This window comes from Tachysurus vachellii, chromosome 5, assembly GCF_030014155.1.
Source record: "Tachysurus vachellii isolate PV-2020 chromosome 5, HZAU_Pvac_v1, whole genome shotgun sequence".
Classification (NCBI taxonomy): Eukaryota; Metazoa; Chordata; class Actinopteri; order Siluriformes; family Bagridae; genus Tachysurus; species Tachysurus vachellii.
The window spans coordinates 10,160,431-10,184,390 of record NC_083464.1 but is presented as its reverse complement, the minus strand read 5'-3'; the positions used below and the strand labels follow the sequence as shown (position 1 = coordinate 10,184,390).

At 38.4% G+C, this 23,960-nt stretch overlaps 1 protein-coding gene across 1 annotated transcript in view; it reads right to left on the bottom strand.

Moving 5' to 3' along the window:
- sspo (SCO-spondin) overlaps nucleotides 1–23,960 on the bottom strand; it is an 86,913-nt gene that overhangs the window by 44,236 nt on the left and 18,717 nt on the right. Inside the window, exons 18-53 of the mRNA XM_060869667.1 lie at nucleotides 23,108–23,285; nucleotides 21,638–21,732; nucleotides 20,828–21,084; nucleotides 19,698–19,832; nucleotides 19,286–19,488; nucleotides 19,072–19,199; nucleotides 17,877–17,986; nucleotides 17,557–17,706; nucleotides 17,082–17,175; nucleotides 16,526–16,935; nucleotides 16,043–16,279; nucleotides 15,285–15,515; nucleotides 14,587–14,709; nucleotides 14,337–14,437; nucleotides 13,786–14,002; nucleotides 12,188–12,340; nucleotides 11,162–11,299; nucleotides 10,858–11,040; nucleotides 10,580–10,730; nucleotides 9,994–10,153; nucleotides 9,785–9,839; nucleotides 9,580–9,693; nucleotides 9,236–9,484; nucleotides 8,879–9,006; nucleotides 7,126–7,267; nucleotides 6,573–6,817; nucleotides 6,315–6,336; nucleotides 5,770–5,890; nucleotides 4,218–4,431; nucleotides 3,982–4,123; nucleotides 2,521–2,718; nucleotides 2,217–2,372; nucleotides 1,917–2,078; nucleotides 1,426–1,590; nucleotides 1,092–1,283; nucleotides 83–205 (exon numbers count right to left, since the gene is read on the bottom strand). Coding sequence (XP_060725650.1) covers nucleotides 83–205; nucleotides 1,092–1,283; nucleotides 1,426–1,590; nucleotides 1,917–2,078; nucleotides 2,217–2,372; nucleotides 2,521–2,718; nucleotides 3,982–4,123; nucleotides 4,218–4,431; nucleotides 5,770–5,890; nucleotides 6,315–6,336; nucleotides 6,573–6,817; nucleotides 7,126–7,267; nucleotides 8,879–9,006; nucleotides 9,236–9,484; nucleotides 9,580–9,693; nucleotides 9,785–9,839; nucleotides 9,994–10,153; nucleotides 10,580–10,730; nucleotides 10,858–11,040; nucleotides 11,162–11,299; nucleotides 12,188–12,340; nucleotides 13,786–14,002; nucleotides 14,337–14,437; nucleotides 14,587–14,709; nucleotides 15,285–15,515; nucleotides 16,043–16,279; nucleotides 16,526–16,935; nucleotides 17,082–17,175; nucleotides 17,557–17,706; nucleotides 17,877–17,986; nucleotides 19,072–19,199; nucleotides 19,286–19,488; nucleotides 19,698–19,832; nucleotides 20,828–21,084; nucleotides 21,638–21,732; nucleotides 23,108–23,285 — 5,882 coding nt within the window. The remainder of the gene's footprint in view (nucleotides 1–82; nucleotides 206–1,091; nucleotides 1,284–1,425; nucleotides 1,591–1,916; nucleotides 2,079–2,216; nucleotides 2,373–2,520; nucleotides 2,719–3,981; nucleotides 4,124–4,217; nucleotides 4,432–5,769; nucleotides 5,891–6,314; nucleotides 6,337–6,572; nucleotides 6,818–7,125; nucleotides 7,268–8,878; nucleotides 9,007–9,235; nucleotides 9,485–9,579; nucleotides 9,694–9,784; nucleotides 9,840–9,993; nucleotides 10,154–10,579; nucleotides 10,731–10,857; nucleotides 11,041–11,161; nucleotides 11,300–12,187; nucleotides 12,341–13,785; nucleotides 14,003–14,336; nucleotides 14,438–14,586; nucleotides 14,710–15,284; nucleotides 15,516–16,042; nucleotides 16,280–16,525; nucleotides 16,936–17,081; nucleotides 17,176–17,556; nucleotides 17,707–17,876; nucleotides 17,987–19,071; nucleotides 19,200–19,285; nucleotides 19,489–19,697; nucleotides 19,833–20,827; nucleotides 21,085–21,637; nucleotides 21,733–23,107; nucleotides 23,286–23,960) is intronic.

The window sequence follows — 23,960 nt, the reverse complement described above, 5'->3', positions numbered from 1 at the left end:
ACAGTAGTGAAAATGGATGCTATAAAAAGGTTTTACTGATGCCATGAAATATAACAGAACGTATTTGTTAAGTCAGTGGTACCTGTCATACAGTGGGAGGAGCAGTTATTCTCAGAGTTTAGGTCCAAACAGGTCAAAGGGCATGGCTCCACTCGACCTGCAGCACAGTCCGCGTCTGTCACCAGCACCAGGCCAGTAGCACAGCCTACAGCAAACTACAACTATCAGAACACCTCACAGCCACAGAGAAATTTATACACAGACAAACCCTAAGGTCTATAATGGCAGAGCAAAGATGTACACCCAAATAGCAGATAAATGTCTAACCAATGCTGATAAACTCTGTAAAATTTATATTTGTCAGTTTATGCCTATCAATGTAATAAGTAACTTGTTTACTAATTGGGGACATGCTGTTTCATAACAATAAATTTCTCTTCTTAACATCTCTACAAGGGGGGCACGGTGGCTTAGTGGTTAGTACGTTCGCCTCACACCTCCAGGGTTGGGGGTTCGATTCCCGCCTCCACCTTGTGTGTGTAGAGTTTGCATGTTCTCCCCGTGCCTCGGGGGTTTCCTCCGGGTACTCCGGTTTCCTCCCCCGGTCCAAAGACATGCCTGGTAGGTTGATTGGCATCTCTGGAAAATTGTCCATAGTGTGTGAGTGTGTGAGTGAATGAGAGTATGTGTGTGTGCCCTGCGATGGGTTGGCACTCCGTCCAGGGTGTATCCTGCCTTGATGCCCAATGACGTCTGAGATAGGCACAGGGTAGTTTGGATAAGCGGTAGAAAATGAATGAATGAATGAATGAATGAATGAACATCTCTACAACATCTATTCTTTCTTAGGCAAGAATGTTTGTTCAGCTGATAATTAAAGTAAATTTTGTTTTACCTGATTAAAAAATGCCTCAAATACAAGAAGGCCAGTTCAAGGTGGTTATATTTTAATAAATAGCCCCAAAATCACAAGGAGGGAAAATGTGTCATGGAGAATGCACATGGTTTAAAAAAATGCTGATCTATGCATATGCTGTTTCTGTGATATAAGTGGCTTAATGGGGTTAAATGCAGCTGCTACACTCACAAACCTGTCTGTGAGTCTGTGCCGGTTCCACATTGGTGTGTGTTGCAGCTCTGAGTCTGCATGGTCATTCCCTCACACTCTTGCCCTCCGTTTTTGGGTGGAGGGTTTGAGCAAGATCTGCTCCTTATCTTCACACCACCTCCACATTCAGCATCACACTCTGACCACTCACCCCACTCAGCCCACTGCCCATCCACTGGGAGAGGGACATGTAGAGGACATAGAGGAACAAGAGGAGAGGAAAAATGTTAAATAACATCCTAACACTGACTGAACTGAAAAATCAATATAACAAGAAGAAATAAGAATAAGTCCTCATTTGGAAAGCTAGCCCTAACCAGAACAAGCCTGGAGGAAGCAGGCTCTGCTGTCAAACTGTGCACCCCCACAGGAGCCCCCGGGCCGAGCATCTCTCAGGATCTTGCGCTGCCGGAACAGAGATCCCAGACCACATGATACACTGCACTGACTCCATGCTGTCCACGAAGACATCACACAGTCCACTGCAGGACAGAGCAAAGACATAGAAAGCACTAGTAGAAGAGAAACACTGTACTACTTGTCAGGAATATACACTTTAAATTTAATACCTTTTTTTTACTTTGGTTAAACAATGACAAGCAATTAAACTACAAATTAGACAGTAGAAATTTGAATTTAAATGTATAGTGTATAAAACTGTTACAGTATGCACTATTAAAAAACTTTTTTTAACAACAAAAGTAACAATGCAAAGCACAAACAAAATGCTGGATAAGACAAAATGAGGTGTGCTATGATAAAAATTCAAGTTTCTACAACTTTGTGCTTGCTGTAATAGTGCACCTACCACAGTTTGTCTCATCTGATCCATCAGCACAGTCTTTGTGGAGGTCACACTTCTTTTCCAGGCGCACACATTCTCCACTGCTACAAGTGAACTGTTTGGCAGAGCAGGGGCTTGGCACCAGGGGGCGCCTTGTAGGTGTTATTGGAGGGAGTGTGGAAGAACCTGAGATATGAGAGAATATACAGTACACTGTATCACTAAAAGAAATTTAACAAAAAAAAACAAAAAACGGTTCAATAACTTTTTTTTTTTTTTTTTAGGTGAAGTGTGCATAGTGACTTTTTTTGTGAATATATGTACCGCAGTGGTGTTCATCTGAGCCATCTGGACAATCCTTTTTTCCGTCACACACAAGTGTTGCATTTACACAGCCAAAGCTTTTGCAGGAAAATTGGCCCTCTATGCACAGAACTCTGGGTAAACCACCATCATGAGGCGTTGTTATGTTCCACAGTCCTATAAATAATATTTGCTACAGGTTAAACATATCCATTTGATTAACTTATGGGCTAAGGAATATCAATTAAACTACTGAATACCATTCTAATCATAAATATCATTATTTATCATTAGAATAGATTATATATAGATTATATATGTATACCTGGCTGGCCAGTTGGTCCTTGAGGGCCAATACCAGGTACACCAGAAGTGGGTGAAACGCTTGCCACTCCCGGACTGCCATCTTGTGGAGACTTGGTGTGAACCCCTGGTAATCCTGATGTATAGTTCCGGTAACCAGGACTTCCTGGTGTTACTGTGTGATTCCATAAACCTGGCAATCCTGGAGTGGGAACTGTGCCTAAAGGTGAAGAGAACACAAAATTGTTGCATTTATATCAAACTGAAATTGTGTTGATGTTGTAGTTTTTTTTTTTCTTAAATAACATGACTTAGGGTTTAACATGACTTTTTCTTAAATAACTTTTTCTTAAATAACATGACTAGGGTTTAGTGAGGACGTGATGGTCCAGCAGTCAAGGCGCTGGGTTCCTAATCAGAAGGTCGGGGTTCAAGCCCACAAGCTGCTGAGACATCTACGTTGGGTCCTTGAGCAAGGCCCTTAACCCAAACTGAACCCCCCCACACTGCTCCCCGGGCCCCGCAGCATAAATGCCCACTGCTACGGGTGTGTGTTCACCGCTGTGTGTGTTCACCGCTGTGTGTGTTCACCGCTGTGTGTGTTCACCGCTGTGTGTGTTCACCGCTGTGTGTGTGCACTTTGGATGGGTTAAATGCAGAAAACAAATTCCGAGTATGGGTCACCATACTGCTGTATGTCACATCACTCCATTCAGTCAGGGCTCTGTGCGGGTCACTCAAATTCTTCCACACCAGCCTTGGCAAACGATGCCTTTTATGGACTGGTCTAAGAGAATAAGGGCATTGTCATGCTGGCACATGTTTGTAACCCAGAATACCAGTGAAAGGAAAGTGTACTGTTACAGCATATAAAAGACAGCCCAAACAACTGTGCGTGCCAATCTTTGTTCCAATCATATGGGGAAGGTCTAACCCTAACCCTAGGTGACTTTTTAGGATCAGACAGTTCCAAGCAAATTCTTTAAGTTAATCTAAATTTGTACCAAATCTAAACCTGTTTTCTAAACAGTTGTTAGAGAAGCAATGAGACATAAAACCCACTTCTCTAATCTATCTAACATCACACATCATAGCTATTAAATGGCAATTAAATAATATATTGTTTTACAGAAACACTGAAATAGTCAGATTTTTTTTCCTGACATTTAAGGACTATAGACATACACTACACCTCACAGCACAGCTTGCCTGAATGATATTATCTGCACAATCAGGCCTGCCATGACAGACAGCTGATATAGGCACACACTCTCCACTCACACAGTCCGAATGGTCCAAGTCGCAGAGACTCTGTGTCTCTATGCCAACACCAGAAGGTGCTGTGGTCACTAAATTCACTTGTTGATTTGACATATAAATTCATGGACATGGAATTAACCTTGAAAGGTCTTATCTCAAATGATGATAAAATGGAAATTCTAAAATTTTCCCTGTTTATTTATGTAGAAGAGACAATGCTTACCTCCTCTGCAGCCCAGGATCTCCACTCGGAGATAGAAGGTGTGGCGGTACTGCACTGGTATAATCCGCAGGTAACGAGCTCTCACAAGCCTGCCCAGCCAACGTGTAACAGGTGTCCTGCCTATCATCCGCACCTCAAAGATCTGTCAACAAACGTGAAGTCAATGCATGCTAATTAATAAATAGGCCTTACACTATATGACCTTTTTTGTTTTAATATTAATAGTTATGTTATACCTTTGGGGCTGAGCCTTTGTCTTCACTCTCAGTAAAGTCCATGAAGTGGTTCTCAGACAGAGCGAAGGCCAGACGGTACTTGGAGAAGTAGCCCCACATGCGTTCACTGCCCTGTGTGATTATCCCTGATATCCAGGTTGGCTCCAGAAAATCCACCTGGATGTAGGGCTGGGGGTCTCCTGGTAAAGGGCTCCATCCTGGTTCCATCACTAAACTACTTGGAGAATATTACAAAATGCTACCAGTTACTGAAAATAAAATCCCTAACCCTAGGCCAAAATACAAACCATGACCTATAAGATATAAAAGTTATCCTTAAACAAGAAATAAAACATGGAATGATCAATGACAGGGTGATACACAAAGCTGGACAACATAATACTTATTTACTCTTATTTCCCATATAAAGTATTATTTTTTATTAAATGCATGTTCTAAAGCATGTACTTCCTCTTATACCACAACAATTTGCCAACAATTCCAATTGTAAAGGTGAAACAAACAACAAAAACAGCAATGTATTGTACTTTTTGTTGTTTTACAGTTACATTTACAGCTATAAAGAGCTGACACTAGAGACTCTGTGCATGAATGTTTAATGAAATAGACATTATAATAGTAATTGTAATGTATCAGAAGGAGTACATTAATATACATTTATCATTTCTTTTTATAGAAAATTAATCAGCATGTCCAATAAGATTCAAGAATTGAACAGTGCTGCAATATATAATCAAATTAATTAGTCTAATAATAATATAAAATTTTATAAAAAGGATTTACCAAAATGACATAATGTATACTCTTGGCTTTATAAGATAATCCCTTTATTAGTCCCACAGCAGGAAAATTTGCAATATGTACTGTCCATACTTCATACAGACAAAATGTAAGATACAGAAACAAGATCAGACTTGTTCTTTCAAATCAGACAGATTGGTGTCAGGGTTTGCTTGGACAATGCTCTGCTCGTACACTAGGGGGCGTTCTGGCAGTGTGTTATGTTTTTGTGCAGTGTGTCTTTGTTTATGTTCATATTCACCTGTCTTTGCGCGGCTCTAGCCTTACTTCCGTTCCATGTTCCTTATGTTTCTCTGATTACTTTTCCTATTTATACCTGTTGTCTTGTGTTTGTTTTTGCTGAGTCCTTGTCTTTTGTCTCTCAATTTTGTTTCCTGTTTTCAGTCATTGGTTTCATGTTTATGTGTTTGTAGTTCTGTTGTTTTAAAATAAATTTCTCTGGTTTTTTTTTTTATTTATTTTTTTTGCTATCCATGCATTTGGGTCTAATTATTTCCCATGGAGGCACCCGTTTACTGACAGATTCACACATTTACATTTACAGCATTTAGCAGACACCCTTATCCAGAGTGACTTACAACTGAGCAACTGAGGGTTAAGGGCCTTGCTCAGGGGCCCAGCAGTGGCAGCTTGGTGGACCTGGGGTTCGAACCCATGACCTTCCGATCAGTAGCCCAACACCTTAACCACTGAGCTACCACATCCCCTACCATGTGTAATTTTTTCCCACTATACTTGCCCAGACACTCACACATTAGGTACGATGTTGAGGCGCCCGGTGTCGGCTGGATTATTCTCTCTGGATGAAGAGGCGGTCAGCTGACCATAATGCACACGGCCATCCTCCAGGCCCAGAGGAGAAGAGCAGCTACCTGTGGAGCAGGGATTCTTATTAAAGTGGCACTGACTGATTACTGTATATATAAACTTATGTCCAACTTATGCCATGATCATTAGAAAGAATTAGATTAGATTAGAAAGAATCTCCTGGTTATATAAGTGCATTTTTGACCATATAGTAAAAGAGGTACAGTTAGTATAATTAAGACAGTTATATAGTTCAGTTACTAGAAAACATATAAATAGTGTCACAGAATAACTGACAGAAGAGATTTGTCACAGCCACACAACTCAGTCTTAGAGTGCAAATTAAAATGAATAGATAGATAGATAGATAGATAGATAGATAGATAGATAGATAGATAGATAGATAGATAGATAGATAGATAGATAGATAGACTAAAGTTGAAAGCATCAGTAGAAAGGAATAAAAATGTTGTTCGGCATCGTATTTACCCAGATAGCCAGGTTCTTCATGCTATAGAAAAGAAAGAAGACAATACAGAGAGAGAGAGAGAGAGAGAGAGAGAGAGAGAGAGAAAGCATTAGTCAAATGCAAAATAAAGTAGACTATTAGCTTTGCAAATTAATATGCATTTACATAGAATCAAGGTCTTTTCTCCAGAATTTAATCTTTTTTACTGCATGATCTCTTTCAATGATTTCTTTTCTTTATACTATTATTCTTTGAGCACATTGTGTTTTATGTCTTACAGGTGTGATTGTTGGTGTACTTGCTGTCGTGACACTAGCCATACTAGGCGTCCTGAGTGGAGCAGGTGTTGGTGTGACATGAGTACGATTCGTTTTAGAGACACAGTCTCTCTCATCAGCTCCATCTGGACACTGAGGAAACCCATCACAACGTTGTGCAGCCTCAATGCAGCCCCCTGGAGGAGGGCATGAGAACTGACCCTTGGGACAACCTCTGGAGCTTGGGGTAGTGAACGGCTGAGACCCTATAGATTATAAGAAATTTCAGAGTAAGACAACACAATGAAAATGCGTAGTGATGCCGTGGAGACAGAAGTAGACAGCCACTCATACTCTGAGAGATAATGTGAAAGAAAATTGACACTGAAGTGTTATAAAAAAAAATACAAGTTGGAATAATAATACTAATAATAAACAGCAATACAAATACTACTACTACATAAGAAAAAAAAATAATATAATAGAACTTATGAGTAGATTACAGAGGTGGAACTTGCACATTATGTTTTGCTCTGCTACACATATCAACAAAAGGGAAATGAGCTGTACACACCATCTCCACACCCCATCAACTCCACTCGCAGGTAAATGCCATTCTGGAAGTCATGAGGCAGCACCCGTACAAACCGGGCTAACACCATCCTCTCCAGTCTGTTCTGCATAACACTTTGATCATCGTGGTTACCCAGGAAAACCTGCAGATAGCTCATTATTCAACAGAATCTGGATAGAATTTAAATGGAATTTACATGCTAAAATAATTAATATCCCAATCATCACCAATCAAATTATAACAACCTACAATCACCTTCTACTTTATATGTAACACTAATTGTCACAGAATTGGGAAACAATTTCTAAGGGTCTCACTTTAGCCATGACATGGTTGTTGGTGAATGATGAGAATATATTGGAACATTTCTATTAGTTTTGGTGACCATGTGCCCACTGTAACCCCAGTTCTTGACTAGCAGAACTTGATGTACTTCTCTGTTGTTGTAGCACATCCACTTCAAGTTTCAATATAGTGATATATTCACTATATATATATTCTAAGATGCTTTTCTGCTCACTGCCAATGCTAGTAGTGGTTATTTGAGGTACTGTAGCCATTCTGTCAGCTCAAACCTACGGTGGCCGGGAAGTGCAAAACAAATTAACAAATCCGAAAACACATTAACAAATCCGAAAACACATTAACAAATCTGAAAACAAATTAACAAATCCCAAAACACATTAACAAATCCCAAAACAAATTAACAAATCTGAAAACAAATTAACAAATCCCAAAACAAATTAACAAATCTGAAAACACAACGACAAGTCAGACAACCCGGAAACGGTAGTGTATCGTTTGTGAATTGAAACTTACCGATCATTGGACAAGACACCTGTCACTCAAGATATACAGGTATGGAATCTTATGTGTAATGTGTAAAGTTCTCCGTTTAAATATAAGGAAATAACAGAATCGACAGTAATCGACAGTAATCCATTCCATCCATCCATTCCAACTTTTCCCTGCGGCAGACTGTTGTTTGTTAATGTGTTTTCGAATTTGTTAATGTGTTTTCTGATTTGTTAATGTGTTTCGTGGACCGATTCAGACAACCCGGAAGAGGTAGGTATAGTTTGTGAATGGAAACTTACCGATCATTGGACAAGACACCTGTCATTAAAGATATACAGGTGAATGAAAGGTGTCTCGTCCGACGATGGTAAGTTTCCATTCACAAACTATACCAACCGCTTCCGGGTTGTCTGACTTGTTAATGTGTTTTGGGATTTGTTAATGTGTTTTCGGATTTGTTAATTTGTTTTGGGATTTGTTAATGTGTTTTCGGATTTGTTAATTTGTTTTCGGATTTGTTAATGTGTTTTCGGATTTGTTAATGTGTTTTCGGATTTGTTAATTTGTTTTGCACTTCCCAGCCACCGTACAAAACAGTGATTATATGGTGATTCTCTTCTGACTTGTTTCTTTCATCAAGAAAACGTTTTGGCTTCCACCTCTATGGGAGAAAATCCTAGTTCAGGAGCTTCTAAAAGCCTCAAAGCAGTCCAGTTTCCACCAACAACCATGTCAGGGTTAAAGTCTCTGGGATAACATTTTTTTTCCAATATTGATGTTTGATGTAAACATTAACTGAAGCTCTTCACCTGTATTTCTATGATTTTATGTATTTCTCTGTTGTTTCTAATCGTGTTTGGTGATTGCATATCAGTTAGTTCCTATTGTTTATTTTTGCTTCCTATTTATTTTACTGTTTTGGGCCTTTCTCCTACAATTCTATAAAGACACTTACCTTGGCTTTAGGGCGAGCGTCTGTGATGAGCTCTTTGTAGGTGAACCACCGGCTGCCGTTAGTGCTAAACTGCAGGTAGAAACTGGACACAAACGTGTCAAACTGACCACCACCTTGAGTGAGTAATCCTAAACCACACAGGACAGGTGCAGTCTAAGCATTACCGTTTTTACTACAGCTCAGTGAATCATGTCATCAGTCAGGGCTACACATTAACATTAGACCATAGGAATGTGGTTTGAGGCAGATGTCATAACACATGAGGTGGATATTGGAGTATTGCTTTAATTACATTAATTAACAAACATTGCTGGTTTATTCCACCAACTGTGTATATTTACCCCTTATGACACACACCTGTGATGTTGTATGGTCTAAGCAGGTCGATCTGCAAATAAGGGGCCTGGCTGTGGTGTGTATGGGCATGAGGGGCAGATGGAGGGAGCTCCCTATACTCCTCAGGGTCAGGGCTCCAGCCCTGCAGGTCACTCTGAGGGTCATGAAAGTGGAGACGTCCTGCGGAGGCTGGATGACCAGGCTGCTGTGATGAGGCACTAAAACTGGAGGTAGGTAGAGACTGCACTCCCAACGTTGACCAACACTCATCTATAAAGAACATGGAGAAAGTGAAGTGGATGTAAATTAAAATCATGTGAATTAGCATCATATCTATGACTGTTTTCATACTATTTTTAACTGACCTCCGGGCGGAAGAGGAAAGGTTGGTATAAATGGTGTGACCTCTGGTGCCTTGGAGGACTCAACAGTGATCGGCAGAGCTGCTGGGGTTGTTGTGATGATACTGACATTCTGGGCTAAAATGAGTGTTAACAAATAGCAAGTTTACACATTGTTGTCATTCAAATCTAAATTTTCACTTGACACTATAGTATGTTGGGCAGTTACCATTGTCTTCACAATAGCAACACCTGTTTTCTTTCCCTGGTATTAGAGTTTGACCCTGTAGAAACAAAGCACACAATCAACGTGTGAAGAGAAAAGCATACAATGTAAACCAGATGTTATCCTCCTCTGAATAAAATCCCCAGGTATCTGAACAGATGAACATATAATCACTACAAAGAGCCTTGTTTGAGAATTATACACAGACGCACCTTTGGACATCCAGTGGTAGCATACGGGCAGAAAGGTGCACACTGTACTTTAAGGTTGGGTAAACAGTGGCAAAGATGACAATTACTTTCTTTCCAGTGATCACCCACTGCATGCGTGTGTCCCTGGTACTCACACTCTTCACACAGCTCGGTCTGACAGCTAACACACACAAACACACACAAGAAACATGCACATATAAAATGAATATATGTGAAAATACATGAAACAAGCACCTCTACTGTACCATACCATATTATACTATACTAATACTCAGTGTGGAAAATAAGATCAGAGTGGAGTAGTAGCTGACTTTACCTGGATTACTTGATTTCAATTTCAATTCATTCTTAATTATTTAATTATTCTTAATACACATCACATAACAGCTGGAATGTATTTCATGCCATGTAATATATATATATATATATATATATATATATATATATGTATATATATATATATATATATATATATATATATATATATATATATATATATATATAATTTTTTTTTTTTTTTTGAGTGAGACTAAGAGACTAAAGGTGTGTAGTTGAAAGTGTGAGGATCTGTTGCAGGAATTCTCACCGTCTAGCTTTCCGGTAAATACCACGGCACTGTCTGCCATTGCCATGTTTGGACGGATTATTTGGGCTGCGGAAGGACCACTGAACACTTTGTACTCCACATGGACCCAGACACTCACCCCATGGGGACCAGGATGACCATCCACAATGAACTGAAATATCATACATACACACACACACACACACACACACACACACAGTCTTAGGCCAAATGAGGGAGAAAAATTCTGTGAATAATTCAGTTACAGTGTAAGTGTGTGTCTGTGTCTGTGTGTGTACCTGAACACTCTGGATTGGCTTGACAGTGCTGCGGCCTTCCTCTCTCACACCTACAAATCTCACATCCCATCTTGACCTGCTGACCCGGCCAGTAGCGCAACCCTGACACCTCACACACACACTCTTCTGGAAGCACACACTGCTGCATGTGGTTCATCACTTTCCCCTCTGGGCACCAGCAACCTAACGAAACAGATAATGTGAGATAAAGCAGAAAAAGGGAAGATTAGAACAGAGAGACACACACAAAGTGAAAAAAACCCCCAGAATTAACACCAAAAAAACAACATACAGTTCAGCTTACCTGTGAAACACTGAGCACTGGGATCACAGGATGTATCACTTGATATATGAGCACATGTCAAAGGACAAGGAGCACAAGCATGTGATACCAGACCAACAGGACAGGAAACATTAGCACATCTATCCTGAGGACATGGCTCTGCAAGCAAAAACAGGAGAAAGAATTAAAAAAAAAGAGATGCTTCTGCCATCAGTACACTTCACTCTCAGTTTTAAGCACTGCTGCCTTATTGCAGCTGGCTTACAGATTAATGTTCAAAATATAATAACATAAGCACATTAAACGGAGTCAGAAATGGTACTGAAACTGAACAAAGGTTCAATTACCTTTTTTTTGTTTTCATGTCACATACATATTACATAAATGTAATGGAATGAAAAGTATTTCCATAGTTCCTTGTATCACATTTCCACAACAAACTAACATCATACATACACACATAATAAAAATAGAATGTATTTAAATATAATAAATAATAAATATATATTAGACATTTATACAATGTTCCTTCCGAGCACTAACGTAGGTTTCACTTCTTAGCATCACTATGTTAAATAATATGTTAAAGCACATAATTAACTAACTACCATGAACTAAAAATGTTGTCTTAATAGTTTGTAAAGATTTTCAACACATGGCACTTTTTATGTTTAATTACATTTTAATCAATGATATTCATTTAGAGGTACTGTACGTAAGATTAAAATACATTGTATGTAAGTTTGTATGTATGTAAGTTCTTGTCTTCTATCAGATAACATGTAATGGGTCTTGAAATGAGGGCTTTATTAACTGTAATAACTGTAACTGTAAAAGTAACTGTAGACTTTAATGTTAGTGAAGCATTTATTATAAGATTATAAGTTAATGTACGCATAGTCATTACATTGATAATTGTTACTTTTTACTGTGTTTTATATGTGCGATGACAATAAGCCGATATTTACATCATTGCTGGTAAAACTTTGTTGTGTGTGTGTGTGTGTGTGTGTGTGTGTGTGTGTGTGTGTGTGTGTAAAATCTCACTGATCTCAGTGCTCAGGCCAGTGTCTCCTGGCAGCTCAGTGCATGCTCGACCTCCATTCTGTGGTGGAACACACACCCTTTTGCGGATCTCTACTCCCCCACAACCTTTAGTGCAGTTAGACCATGTCGTCCAGGGTGACCAGTGGCCATCGACTGCTCGACAAACACACATCCACATGTCAAGTCAAAGCAAATGATCAATAGTTTATCATTTTACTACAACAACAAAAACACGAAATTCATTTTTATATTTAAATAAAATAAATACAAATTTACAACATGTATGATGGAGTATTATGAAAAATTGAATGCTTGTACTCTTATTTAGCTACATTCCCAAGGAAATCTTCAAAAAAGTTCAAGCTCACAAAGGCAGCCTTTGCAGAACCATAAGCACAGACTAACTCTAACTCCATTATCAGGGTGCCAATATTTACATTTTTTGTTTAGACCTTCAATGGCCCTTCAATGTATATATATATATATATATATATATATATATATATATATATATATATATATATATATATATATATATATATATATATATACAGTACTGTGCAAAAGCTTTAGGCAGGTGTGAAAAAATGCTGTAAACAAAGAATGCTTTCAGAAATATAAATAATGAGTGTTTATTTCTGTCAATTTACAAAATGCAAAGTGAGCAAACAAAATAAAAATTTAAATCAAATCAATATTTGGTGTTACTACCTTTTGCCTTCAAACCAGCATGAAGTGATGGCACGACTCCCACAGAGCTCTGATCTCAACATCATCGAGTGTGTGTGGGATTACATGAAGAGACAGAAGGATGTGAGAAAGCCTACATCCACAGAAGATCTGTGCTTAGTTCTCCAAGATGTTTGGAACAACCTACCAGCCGAGTTCCTTCAAAAACTGTGTGCAAGTGTACCTAGAGGAATTGCTGCTGTTTTGAAGGTAAAGGGAGGTCACACCAAATATTGATTTGATTTAGATTTCTCTTTTGTTCATTCACTGCATTTTGTTCATTTATGAAAATAAATGTTTAACACTTCCATTTTTGAAAGCATTCTTTGTTTACAGCATTTTTTCACACTTTCCTAAAACTTTTGCACAGTACTGTATATATACTCAATCACTCACTCATTTTCTACCGCTTACCCGAACTACCTCGGGTCATGGGGAGCCTGTTGTACTGTATATATATAAATTTTAAATACACATAACAAATAACCTTACTTCATGTCATAAATGCATTTTAAATACTTATTGTTTAATCCTTTATTACATCTTGTCCTTTTTAATTGTATGTGAGCAGATTTTTTTTGTTTGATATAATTTACTTAAAATTAAATTAAATCTTGATACACTGTCTATACTTTCATTTATGTCTAAATTCTGATAGTGTTTCTGTGTCTTTCCTAAACTCCTAGTGGATAATTACCTATAACTGCATTCCTAATTAATCCCAAGTGTAATTTTAACATCACATTTACACCGAGTTTAATGAATATTGTCTAATTGTTCATAGTATTGTTAAAACAATGATGATGATGATGATGATGATGATGATGATGTTGATGAAAAAGCCATACTAGAAAAGTGAAGGCTCTCACCAGGACAAGCTGTGGAGTAGCACTGCTGTCTCTGCATATCATCTCCCCTGCAGTGCGTAAGCATTTCCCCCACAGGGCACTGTCTGTATCTGCTCATAATGCCAGATCCACAAGAGCGGCTGCAGGGACTCCAGGGGCCCCATGGGCCCCAACTCTGGCAGTCCTGTTCATCTGAGGGGCTTCCAGCATCAGGGCAATCTGCTACACCATTACATACCTAAAACACAAACACACACACACAGGTTCAGGTAAGAAGGTACAATATTCGGTTATAATGAATTCATTTGTTGTTGTAGTTGTTGTTTATTAAGAAAGTGTAGTAACATTGTTTTTTTTTAAATTGTGTTATACTGACTCTTTAACACTTTTGGTAAATAATCTAAGAATTCTTACTAGAAATTGATACTGCAAATGCTGAGATATCTCTTACAAATATCCCAAATTTAATCTGTGATATTTTGTTTATCTCACTTTGCTACAATCTGAGATAACACTGAGATAAAGATAATCTTCATTTAGTGAACTGTCTAAATCTGTGTTTCCTGTCTTACTGATTTGAAAGGGACACAGGATCCATCCAAGCAAATGAACTCCGGACAGGTGTGAGTCTTGTTCCTGCCACCAGGGGGCAGTGGAGAAATACTGGGCTTTTCTGTTGATAGTGAAATAAGAATGGAGTGGACACATGAAAATGAATAAAAATAACTGTGGCAAAATGTATATGTTTGTTTATTGTTGCATTGTTATCCATTATTGTGTCACGCACTTGTATGTACTTCGGAGAAACGTTAAGACACTCACCACACAGCAGTTCATCCTCTCCTCTAGGACAGTCAGGAAAACCATTACACACGTATGATGTGTTTACACAGGTTCTGTTATCACATGAGAAGCTGCCAGGACAGGGTGGGATTCGTGTGGACCCTGGAAAAAAATGTGAAAGAAAACTGAATTAAAGACCCTCCAACACATACACACCCACAGACTCACACATACACACCCTCAGAATCACAAACACATACACAGCCACTCACAGAAACGTACATACACCCCCACAGACTGACAAAAACACATACACAACCACCCACAGACAGACACACACATACACCCCAACACACTCACAAAAACACACATACAAACATGCATGCAAACAAACACATACCAACCACCCATAGACAGACACACAAACATAGGTAATAACTAACAAGTGCATGATGGATAATACCAGAGTGTTCAAATTGTGATGCTTTGTTTATTTTATTCATTCGTCCATTTTCCTTCTACTTTGTGTAAACAAAACACCACACATTCGTTGTTTTCTCAGTAAAAATCTGACAATTTCAAAATACTAATGTCTAAAAAAAACAAACTATGATATGATATAAATGGCTATTTTTCTACATTTTGGAGGCATAAGCAATCAGAAAATAGATCTTAATACCCAGGAACAAAAATATATGTTGCTTAGTGTTATTATTGCATGTGAATAAGTATCTCACCACAATTGTCCACACTTTCGTCAGAGGCATCCCTGCAATGTGGTGTCCCATCACACAGATGCACGTGCTGGACACACTGGTCTCCACTCTGACAAGACACCTGGTCAGGTCCACAAGCACGGGCACACTGCTGTTCATCACTTCCATCCAGACAGTCTGTTTCACCATCACAGCGCCAAGCCAGTGGCACGCACTGACCATTCGCACACCCAAACTCATACTGATTACAGTCTGCAACACAAAAGTAAACTCACAGTAACTACAGTCTGAAATACAGGAGCTTGAACACTCAGCATTATCCATGAACTACTGTTATCTGCTATGCAGTCACAAGTAAGTCTCAAGTCATAAATGTCAAGTCAAATTCAAGTCGAGTCTTTTTTTAATATTTGTCAAGCAAGTCTCAAGTCTCAAATTTGCGACTTAAGTCTGACTCGAGTCAAGTCATATAACTGGAGTCCCCCATCTCCGCTGCTATGTGATACTGATTGTAATATTCTGTAGAAAACTGAAGAACATTATCTATATATTTATATATATATATATATATATATATATATATATATATATATATATATATATACATAAAGTACTGTAAAAATAATAAGAAATTATTTCCATATGGATGTATGCTGTATATCAGGTACTGCCTGATGCCCATATATATTTATACTAGTACTGTCCAACAAATAATACTAAGGCCTATATCAATAATCAGGTATTAAAGCATCTATGTGGAAGCTACAGGGGTAAAATACCTTTAACAGGACAGATAACTTCATCAATTCCAGATGGACAGTCCTTATGGCCATCACACACTCTCTCTGCAGGCACACACTGATCACCAGGGCACTGAAACTCTCCAGGATTACAAACACACCCACGCTCATCGCTAAAGTCTCCACAGTCGTCATGACCGTCACAACGATGGAGATAGAGAATGCAGCGTCCAGCTGTACAGCGGAACTCTTGTTCAGCGCAAACCACTCCACAGTCTGATAGGTAGATAGGTAAGTGCAGTTAGGGAGACAACAGGTTTATGAGACAACAGTGAAAACATATACAAGCTCATGCAAGTATTTAGTAGTTAATGAAGAACAATTTACTTCAGTTTTGAGAATTTTATTTGTATAGCACTTTTAACAATAGATTTAGAGAGTCAGAATGAGAACAAGTACAGAAGCTTCAAGAAGAATTATTGCAAATAGTTTAAAAAATAACCCTAACACTTCCTTAGTTACCTCGCTCATCTGAGTCATCAGCAAACCCACAGTCCAGTCTTCCATCACACACTTTAGCAGCAGATAGACAGCGTCCGTTAGCACACCGGAACTCCCCAGGCACACATCCTGGGATTTCTGTAACTGGGGCACAGAACTCCTCATCGGACCGATCGGTGCAATCAGGATGGCCATTACAGCGCAGCTCCAGGGGTAAACAGGCTCCTCCAGAACAGCGAAACTGCTCAGGAGGACAGGTTGTGGGACAAAGCTCATCTGATCCGTCTCCACAGTCGTCCTCGTTATCACAGAGCCAGAGAGAGGGAATACATCGATGAGAGCCACTGCTACACTGGAACTCTGAATCCAGGCAGGGAGCAGTGGGAGGACATGCAGCGCCAGTGCAGTGCCAGGTGCTGTTAGAACAGGAGCTGAAAACACAAGCATATCATTTCTGAATGATGACATGTCCTGGATGAGTATTATTGTTCAAAACCTAAAATCATAACCACACAATAATGTGTTAACGCAAAGGCCTCAGAATCTCTTAGAATCATTATAATGTTTTCAGTCTGACCAGGTTTGGCAGTGTTGAGTAACAGCAGCTCCAAGAGGAAACAGTGAGCCTTCCCATACACAGGGGCACTCGGATGGAGGAATACAACTGTCGCCTGCAGTGGGAAGCATACAGTTAGACAAATTTAATAAATAAAGAGGTGTTGTTACAAACAGATTTCAGACACAAAGCCAACATGAACATACAGTATATTATATTTTTCATGTATTAGGTTGAGCAAAGGTATAGGCACAACTGTCTCACAGCCCTGTTGACAAGGTTTCTTGTGGCTTCAGTTTAAGGATTTTTGTTGTCATGTCAACCCTGCTTTAGGTTACATATATAATAATTATTTAAGTCCTTTCAGTTTGTGTTAATCTTTCACATTGCTGTACAATCCACAGCACCAGCACAATAGGCAACATGTGGTTATGTTGTTAATTCTAGAACATTCTAATTGATTTTTATTTTAAAGAAATAGTAATAATGTACTGACCGTGGCGGACAGTGCCCTGGGGGCAAAAGCAGCCCTCCACACAGGATATGGAACTGCAATGAGAATCAGCACGAGAAAAGCTGCCAGGACAGACATCAGAGCAAGCAGAACCACAGGCTTCATAAACCAAACCATCCTCACACTGCATGGCTAGCGAGAGAGAGAGAGGAAGAGAGATATATTCAATAATTTTGATCTGGTATAGATAATAAAAGATCGGATTAAGCCTAAACGCTGTAATGGTATTTATATTAAAAGCTTTACATTTGTATTTTTGTCTTGTTGGAGTAGGGATAGCGGTGCACTAATACTGTACTTACGGCAAAGCTCTTGAGATCTCCAGCGAATGTAGACACCTCTACGGTTGCACTCTTCAGCGTAGGCAGCAATGGCTGTGCAAAGACACTCACAGTCTCCTCCTGAATCACAACTACATCATATACACAGACAGTCTGAGCTGCAGAACCACAAGATTGAGAATACAGCAAACAAATATCAAAACTTCTTATGCTTTAATGATAGTTTTCTTTTTATTTTAAGTAATAGAGACCTTTCATTGATCACTGGGAAAAGTGACCAAGTGATATTGTAGTGTAATGTGGCCCATTAGCTAAAATTAATTTGACACAATGAATCTGTTCAAAATATTCTTAGTCAATCTTTTCATTCATGCATTCAGTCGTTCTTTTAAACGTTTATTCGTTTGTTACTTCGTTTCCTCATTTGTTCATTTTTAGTAACCACTTTATCACTTTATCAGTGACAAAGTGTGTTGGGTGTAGCATGTGTAGCAAGCTTGTGTAAAATTTGTTGCAGTCAAGGTCAATAATAATATCTATGTAAATAAAGGAATTCTTGAAGTGTATATTTTTTGTATGCTATAATCCAGAAACATACTTTTAAATAATTATATTTTTCAAGCCCTGTAAGTTCAGTGATGTGTTTAAAAAATACATATACAATGTCTGCATGAATAAAGTATAAGGAAGTAACAGTGACAGTAGTTTTAAATGGAAAATGAACGGGGCTTTCAGATCGAATGCACGTGTAGAAGTTTAGGTGGTGGTTACATTCTTAAATGAATAAATAAGTGTACTTATTTATTTAAAAAAAATAAATACATCTATACTAGCTTTATTTCCCCAACTGACAAAGTCTCAGCACAGTCTTTTTTGTGTGTGTGTGTGTGTCAAAACCAATTATGATAATGTATTATGCCATTGTACTGTATATATCCTTTCTCAGAGGAATCTCTAAATGAGGTTTCATTGGCAACAACATAAGAAACCAAAACAGGCCTCAAATACCCAGCATTACATCACTAGAAATAAATGTAATTTTAAGAAAGTAGCAATAAATGTATAGGTGACATTTTAACCCTGTGGTTCTGGTGCAAAACTAAATCAAAAACTACATTTAGGCCGAGGAAAAAGTTGTGAGAATGAGATTTTTTCACTTTATCACCAAACTGTTTATTTATGAAGCACTATTAAACAAAATTCTTTCATTCCTTACCCACAGGCGTCAAAGACACACCAATCGTAGTACTGCTGGTGCGGCACTTCAGCATGACATGACGCAAACAACTCTTGGTTAATCACTGCACATTTCTTCTTTGCCCAGCTCACTCTGTGAGGATTGATCTAGAACGATGATAGATATTCTTTACAGGGTTACTGTTTATAATGGAGCTGAAATAGTAGAAATTGTGCAAGTCCAGTTCACTTACGTTGCAGGGGTCACGCAGGTCTTGCTCAGAGACGTCAGGGCAGGATGGACTAACCTTCCAGGAGTTTCCAAACAGCTCTGGTGTGGACTCCACGATACCCTGCCTTGTGGTGAAGTCATTCTCTGAGTCTCCATCAAAGTTTCCGCACAAACCCCCTACTCGTCCTTGCAAGTGGGGTTCCAACCGCACATACACACGCATACCTTTCCACAGAACGACATTTATAAATACAAGAAAATGTGTACAGTAAGTAAGTAATCTTTAAGATTATTAAACACTGCGTTCAAGATGAGACACCATAGTTTAAGGTCAGTAGGATATAGTATCAGTACCAGTTTATTGTTGATATTATTACAAATATTATATGTATTTCAGCTTTATACATAAATTGTCAGTAATTTTAAGAACATACCTCCATCCCAAAGAAGCGTGATGCCAAGACGAGACGAGAGAGACACAAACAAACCAATGTTCTCCAGCATTATGCCACTGCCTGAGTAAGACTTAGGAAGAGTCACAGGCATGCCATTTACTGTCACAGCCTTTCCTGAAGAAAGTGAACACAAATCAGACATAAGAACTGTCATATATTAAAAATCATTTCCTATAATATAATAATAAGCATTTCCTATATATAAATAAATAAATGTTAGTTCTTGATTAGCATCTGATCAGTACATGACATAACTCATCATTAAGTTCATATGCAAGAACATAATTACTTTAGTTATTAGTGCATGGTTATTCATGTAATGTATTGTAAGGCATTACTCTGCATGCTATTATTGAAAGGCATTGGTGTGTATTGCCTGTTGGGTCAGTGTGGTTGGGTTAATAAATAAAAAGCACATTATTAAAAGTGGGGTTCAAATCTTTCTTTTCTTGTCACATCTCAGTGATGGAAATAAATCTGATGAGACTTGTACTTAATTAGACTTTGTTAGTTATGGTATTGGGGCAGTGACTGGGATGTAATGGGGCAGCAGGGGAGGTAGGAGCGGTGATGGAAGGACCGCAGGGGCAGTGCTGGCTCAAATGGTTAATGCTCTGGGTTCTTGATAGTTGATCAAGCTGCCACTGTTGGGCCCTTGCATGGGGCCCTTAATTATAATTATAAATTAATTAATGATACAAAGTATTATACAAAGGAAATCCTTTCCGTGCTGTAATGTATATATGACAAAGTATTTTTCTATTGATTGTGTTAACTGATTATTTCATTCACAATGTCTATTCAAGTGTTTGTGCTGTTTTATTCTCAAATAAGGTGACACAAGACACAGAACATGGAAAATTCTGACCCACTAGAATTGTGATTTAGTCAATTAAAATAGCATAAAATAGATAACAGTAGTTGCCAAAACTATGAAAAAAACCACCACTGGGTGAGAAGGACAAAAAAGTTTTATGCTTAGTCAAATGATACGAATGAGTCTATCAAATGGAATAAGTGTGACTGAAACTTAGCAAATCAAACTATACCTCTATTCAAAATCTTAATACTCTGTAGTGAGAATGTTATGGTGCATTTGAGAGACTGACCCCTGAGCAGGTGAATGGCGGTATTGCCGATGCTCAGTGTGACAGATTTGGTGCAGGTGACCCCAGTACTGCCACAGGGTACGTTCTCCGCAGTCACGCTGAACAGACCTTCTTTCTCCTGCACCAGCATGTACTCACAGTCTCCCAGGAAGGAGAAACAGCGACCATCAAAGGTCACATAATGCGGGTCACCTGTAGCCACACATGTTCCAGCGCATAACGACTGGGTGCAGTGCCATCGACGCTGCTTACATACACTGTAGGTAAAAGACGAGCACAAGAAAATGTTGGAACTCTACTTATACATACTTGACTGAAAGAAACAGGCAGGTCTTGCACAATTTTCCCGATGCATATGCATTTATGTGTTTGGTGTTGAAAAGCACTTTTCATATCTTGTGTGTGTGTGTGTGTGTGTGTGTGTATTTTCAAACGATTCGTTTATTTCCACATGCTATGCTAATTTTTCATGCGGGACATTTACTTTTATTTTTTCACCTGTGAATTTCTCACATGAACAATTATTTTTCACATAACTACATATTAGTTACAAGATGATCAGAAACATTTTTAAATTTTGAAATCACAGTGCAGTTTCGGGACATTTTGAAATGCATCTTCAGATCTGGTGTTATATCCTGCAGATGTGAAATGTATGTCATTTTGGGCATGATCATTTTATGAACAATAGTGTCTTTTTTAATCATATAACTGAAAATACAATCGCATGTGTCATCACCCAAGTTCGCTGGGAACATGTTTAAAATGAAATCACTTAAGCCATCATTAGATAAAGGTCAGAATGCTTACCATGTGTTGCAGTCTTTAGTAATGGTATCATTTGTGAAGAAGAGTCTGCCATTGTGGTGACATGGACATTCATCTGGAGACACACACCGATCACCCTATAGAGAAAAAAAAACACCCAAGAAGATGTAGATATAGATGAAATTAAAAACAATGCTACCAACTGTGTTTTTTCTCCACAGTTTTCTCCAGATGTTTTTGGGGAAAAATGACCACTTGGTTTGGTATGAACACAAGAGTAAAAATACTATTGCCACATTATCATCATCATCATCATCATCATCAACATCGTCATCATCATAGCAGCATGGATTAGAAAGTTTTGAATTTATCACAATACTCTTAATTCCCATGATGACTGTGAAAATCTTTTATTGCTGTGTGAATCATTATCAAGTCAGCACTTCCATAGCAGTAAAGTCAGATTAGATTTCTCAAATACAACACTGTTAAATGCTATCAATACTTTAATGTGTTGTGTCACTTTCAACTTTGTGCAAATGATGCTTTGTACACTATGTGCTTGTTTTAGGCAGAAAATTCCCATCAAATAAAAACAAATGCATATCTGTTTCCCAACAAAATATACAGACAGGAACTGTTGGGAATGTGGTAACCTAGTGGTTAAGTGATTGGATCACCAATCAGAAGGTTGTAAGTTTGAATCCCAGGTCCACTAGGCTGCTACTGCTGGGCCCCTAAGCAAGGCCTTTAACCCTTAACTGCTCAGATGCTGGAAATTGAAATAAAATGGAAACTGTCCCAAACTTACACTCAACTACCAAACTCAAAAACACACCCAAACACTCATTACCTACTGTATACATCCATGTCTACAGCAACACACATTAAACTGTTTACCTGCTGTTTCTGCACACGCTATGTTGCACATTCACTCAATTACTGTTTTGCACACCACATTTCAATACATCGTCCAACTGCTGCTATTACCCAAGTGTATATATGTTTACAAAAACCATCTTTGTTCAAAATTCCTCTATACTGTACAATAGAGAATGCACAATATTTTGTATATATTGTCCTGTAGTGTTTTGTATTGTCTTTTGTCTCACACTGTTTGCAGTCGGCTGCACACGATGCACTTTATGTGGCTAGGACAACTTACTTTAAGTCCTTAGCTCTAGGTTGTTTTATGTAGCACAATGGTCGTGGAGAAACCTCGTCTCATTTCACTATGTACTGTGTCGGTTATATATGGTTGAAATGACATGACAATAAAAGCTTCTTGACTTGTCTTGACTTGACTTCATTATATCGTTTAATATAGAAAAAAATTGTAAATATAGTAAATTCAGCTCATAAAACAACTACAGTAACACAGCACTAATGGGTCAGTGCACCTTAAAATCTTAATACTTTATTGATCATTTTATATATGTCATCATGCCTTATTGCACAATAGCCTTGTTTAAGTGGCTATATTTGAAAAGCATAATGGAAGAGGAGACACACCAGAAGCACGGTTCCGTCAGGACAGACGCAGCCATAGATGGGCTCTGCACAGGACCCCTTGTCCAGACTAGAGCAGGTCTTCAGACAAGATCGAGGGGAGAAGACCAGAGAGCCTGGACACTCTTTAACCTTAGGGCAGGTATGCTCAGTACAGTTCCACACACCATGTCCACACACACTACATACAGAAAAACACAAAAGTGAAGTAGCTATTAATGGATGATTAGCATATTGAAACTTATGTAATATTGTTAAGTCTATAGCATAGGGCATGTAGTAAACTCTGCATGGGATGAATATAAATATAGCCCTTTATCTAATTGTATTATATTGCAACCTCTTGATGGGCTATTTTTTTTTATTTAGATTTGAATATATATAGGATTGAATTACATCTACAAACATCTATTATAGCTATCATTTAGATCTGTGTGTGACATATCAATGAAATGTCTGCTGAAGAAAGAAAAACTGTATGAAATGCCACAATCTACTAAAGATTATTAAATTGCATCATTTCATCTGGTATAATCCAACGGATTATGACCTTAAATAGTAGCTAGTAAGTTATACATTTCTGACAAGCCCACACACACACACACATTTGTAACCTACTGTGGGTCCCTACCAAAATACTCCCACACACTTGCATGTCTAATTGTGTTCCATGTAACAAGATAAAAAAGCTGCAATGAAGTCAACCTATCCCGATGAGAAATGTAGCAGGCTATAGAGTGACTTCATCAGAGCTCTCCTACCTCAGGAACTCTCAGGAGTCAGCAAAAATAGTGAGTGATTTTATCCACTTCATTAAAAAAGCAGTTTGCTAAGGAATGTTATTCATTTTCTAGTA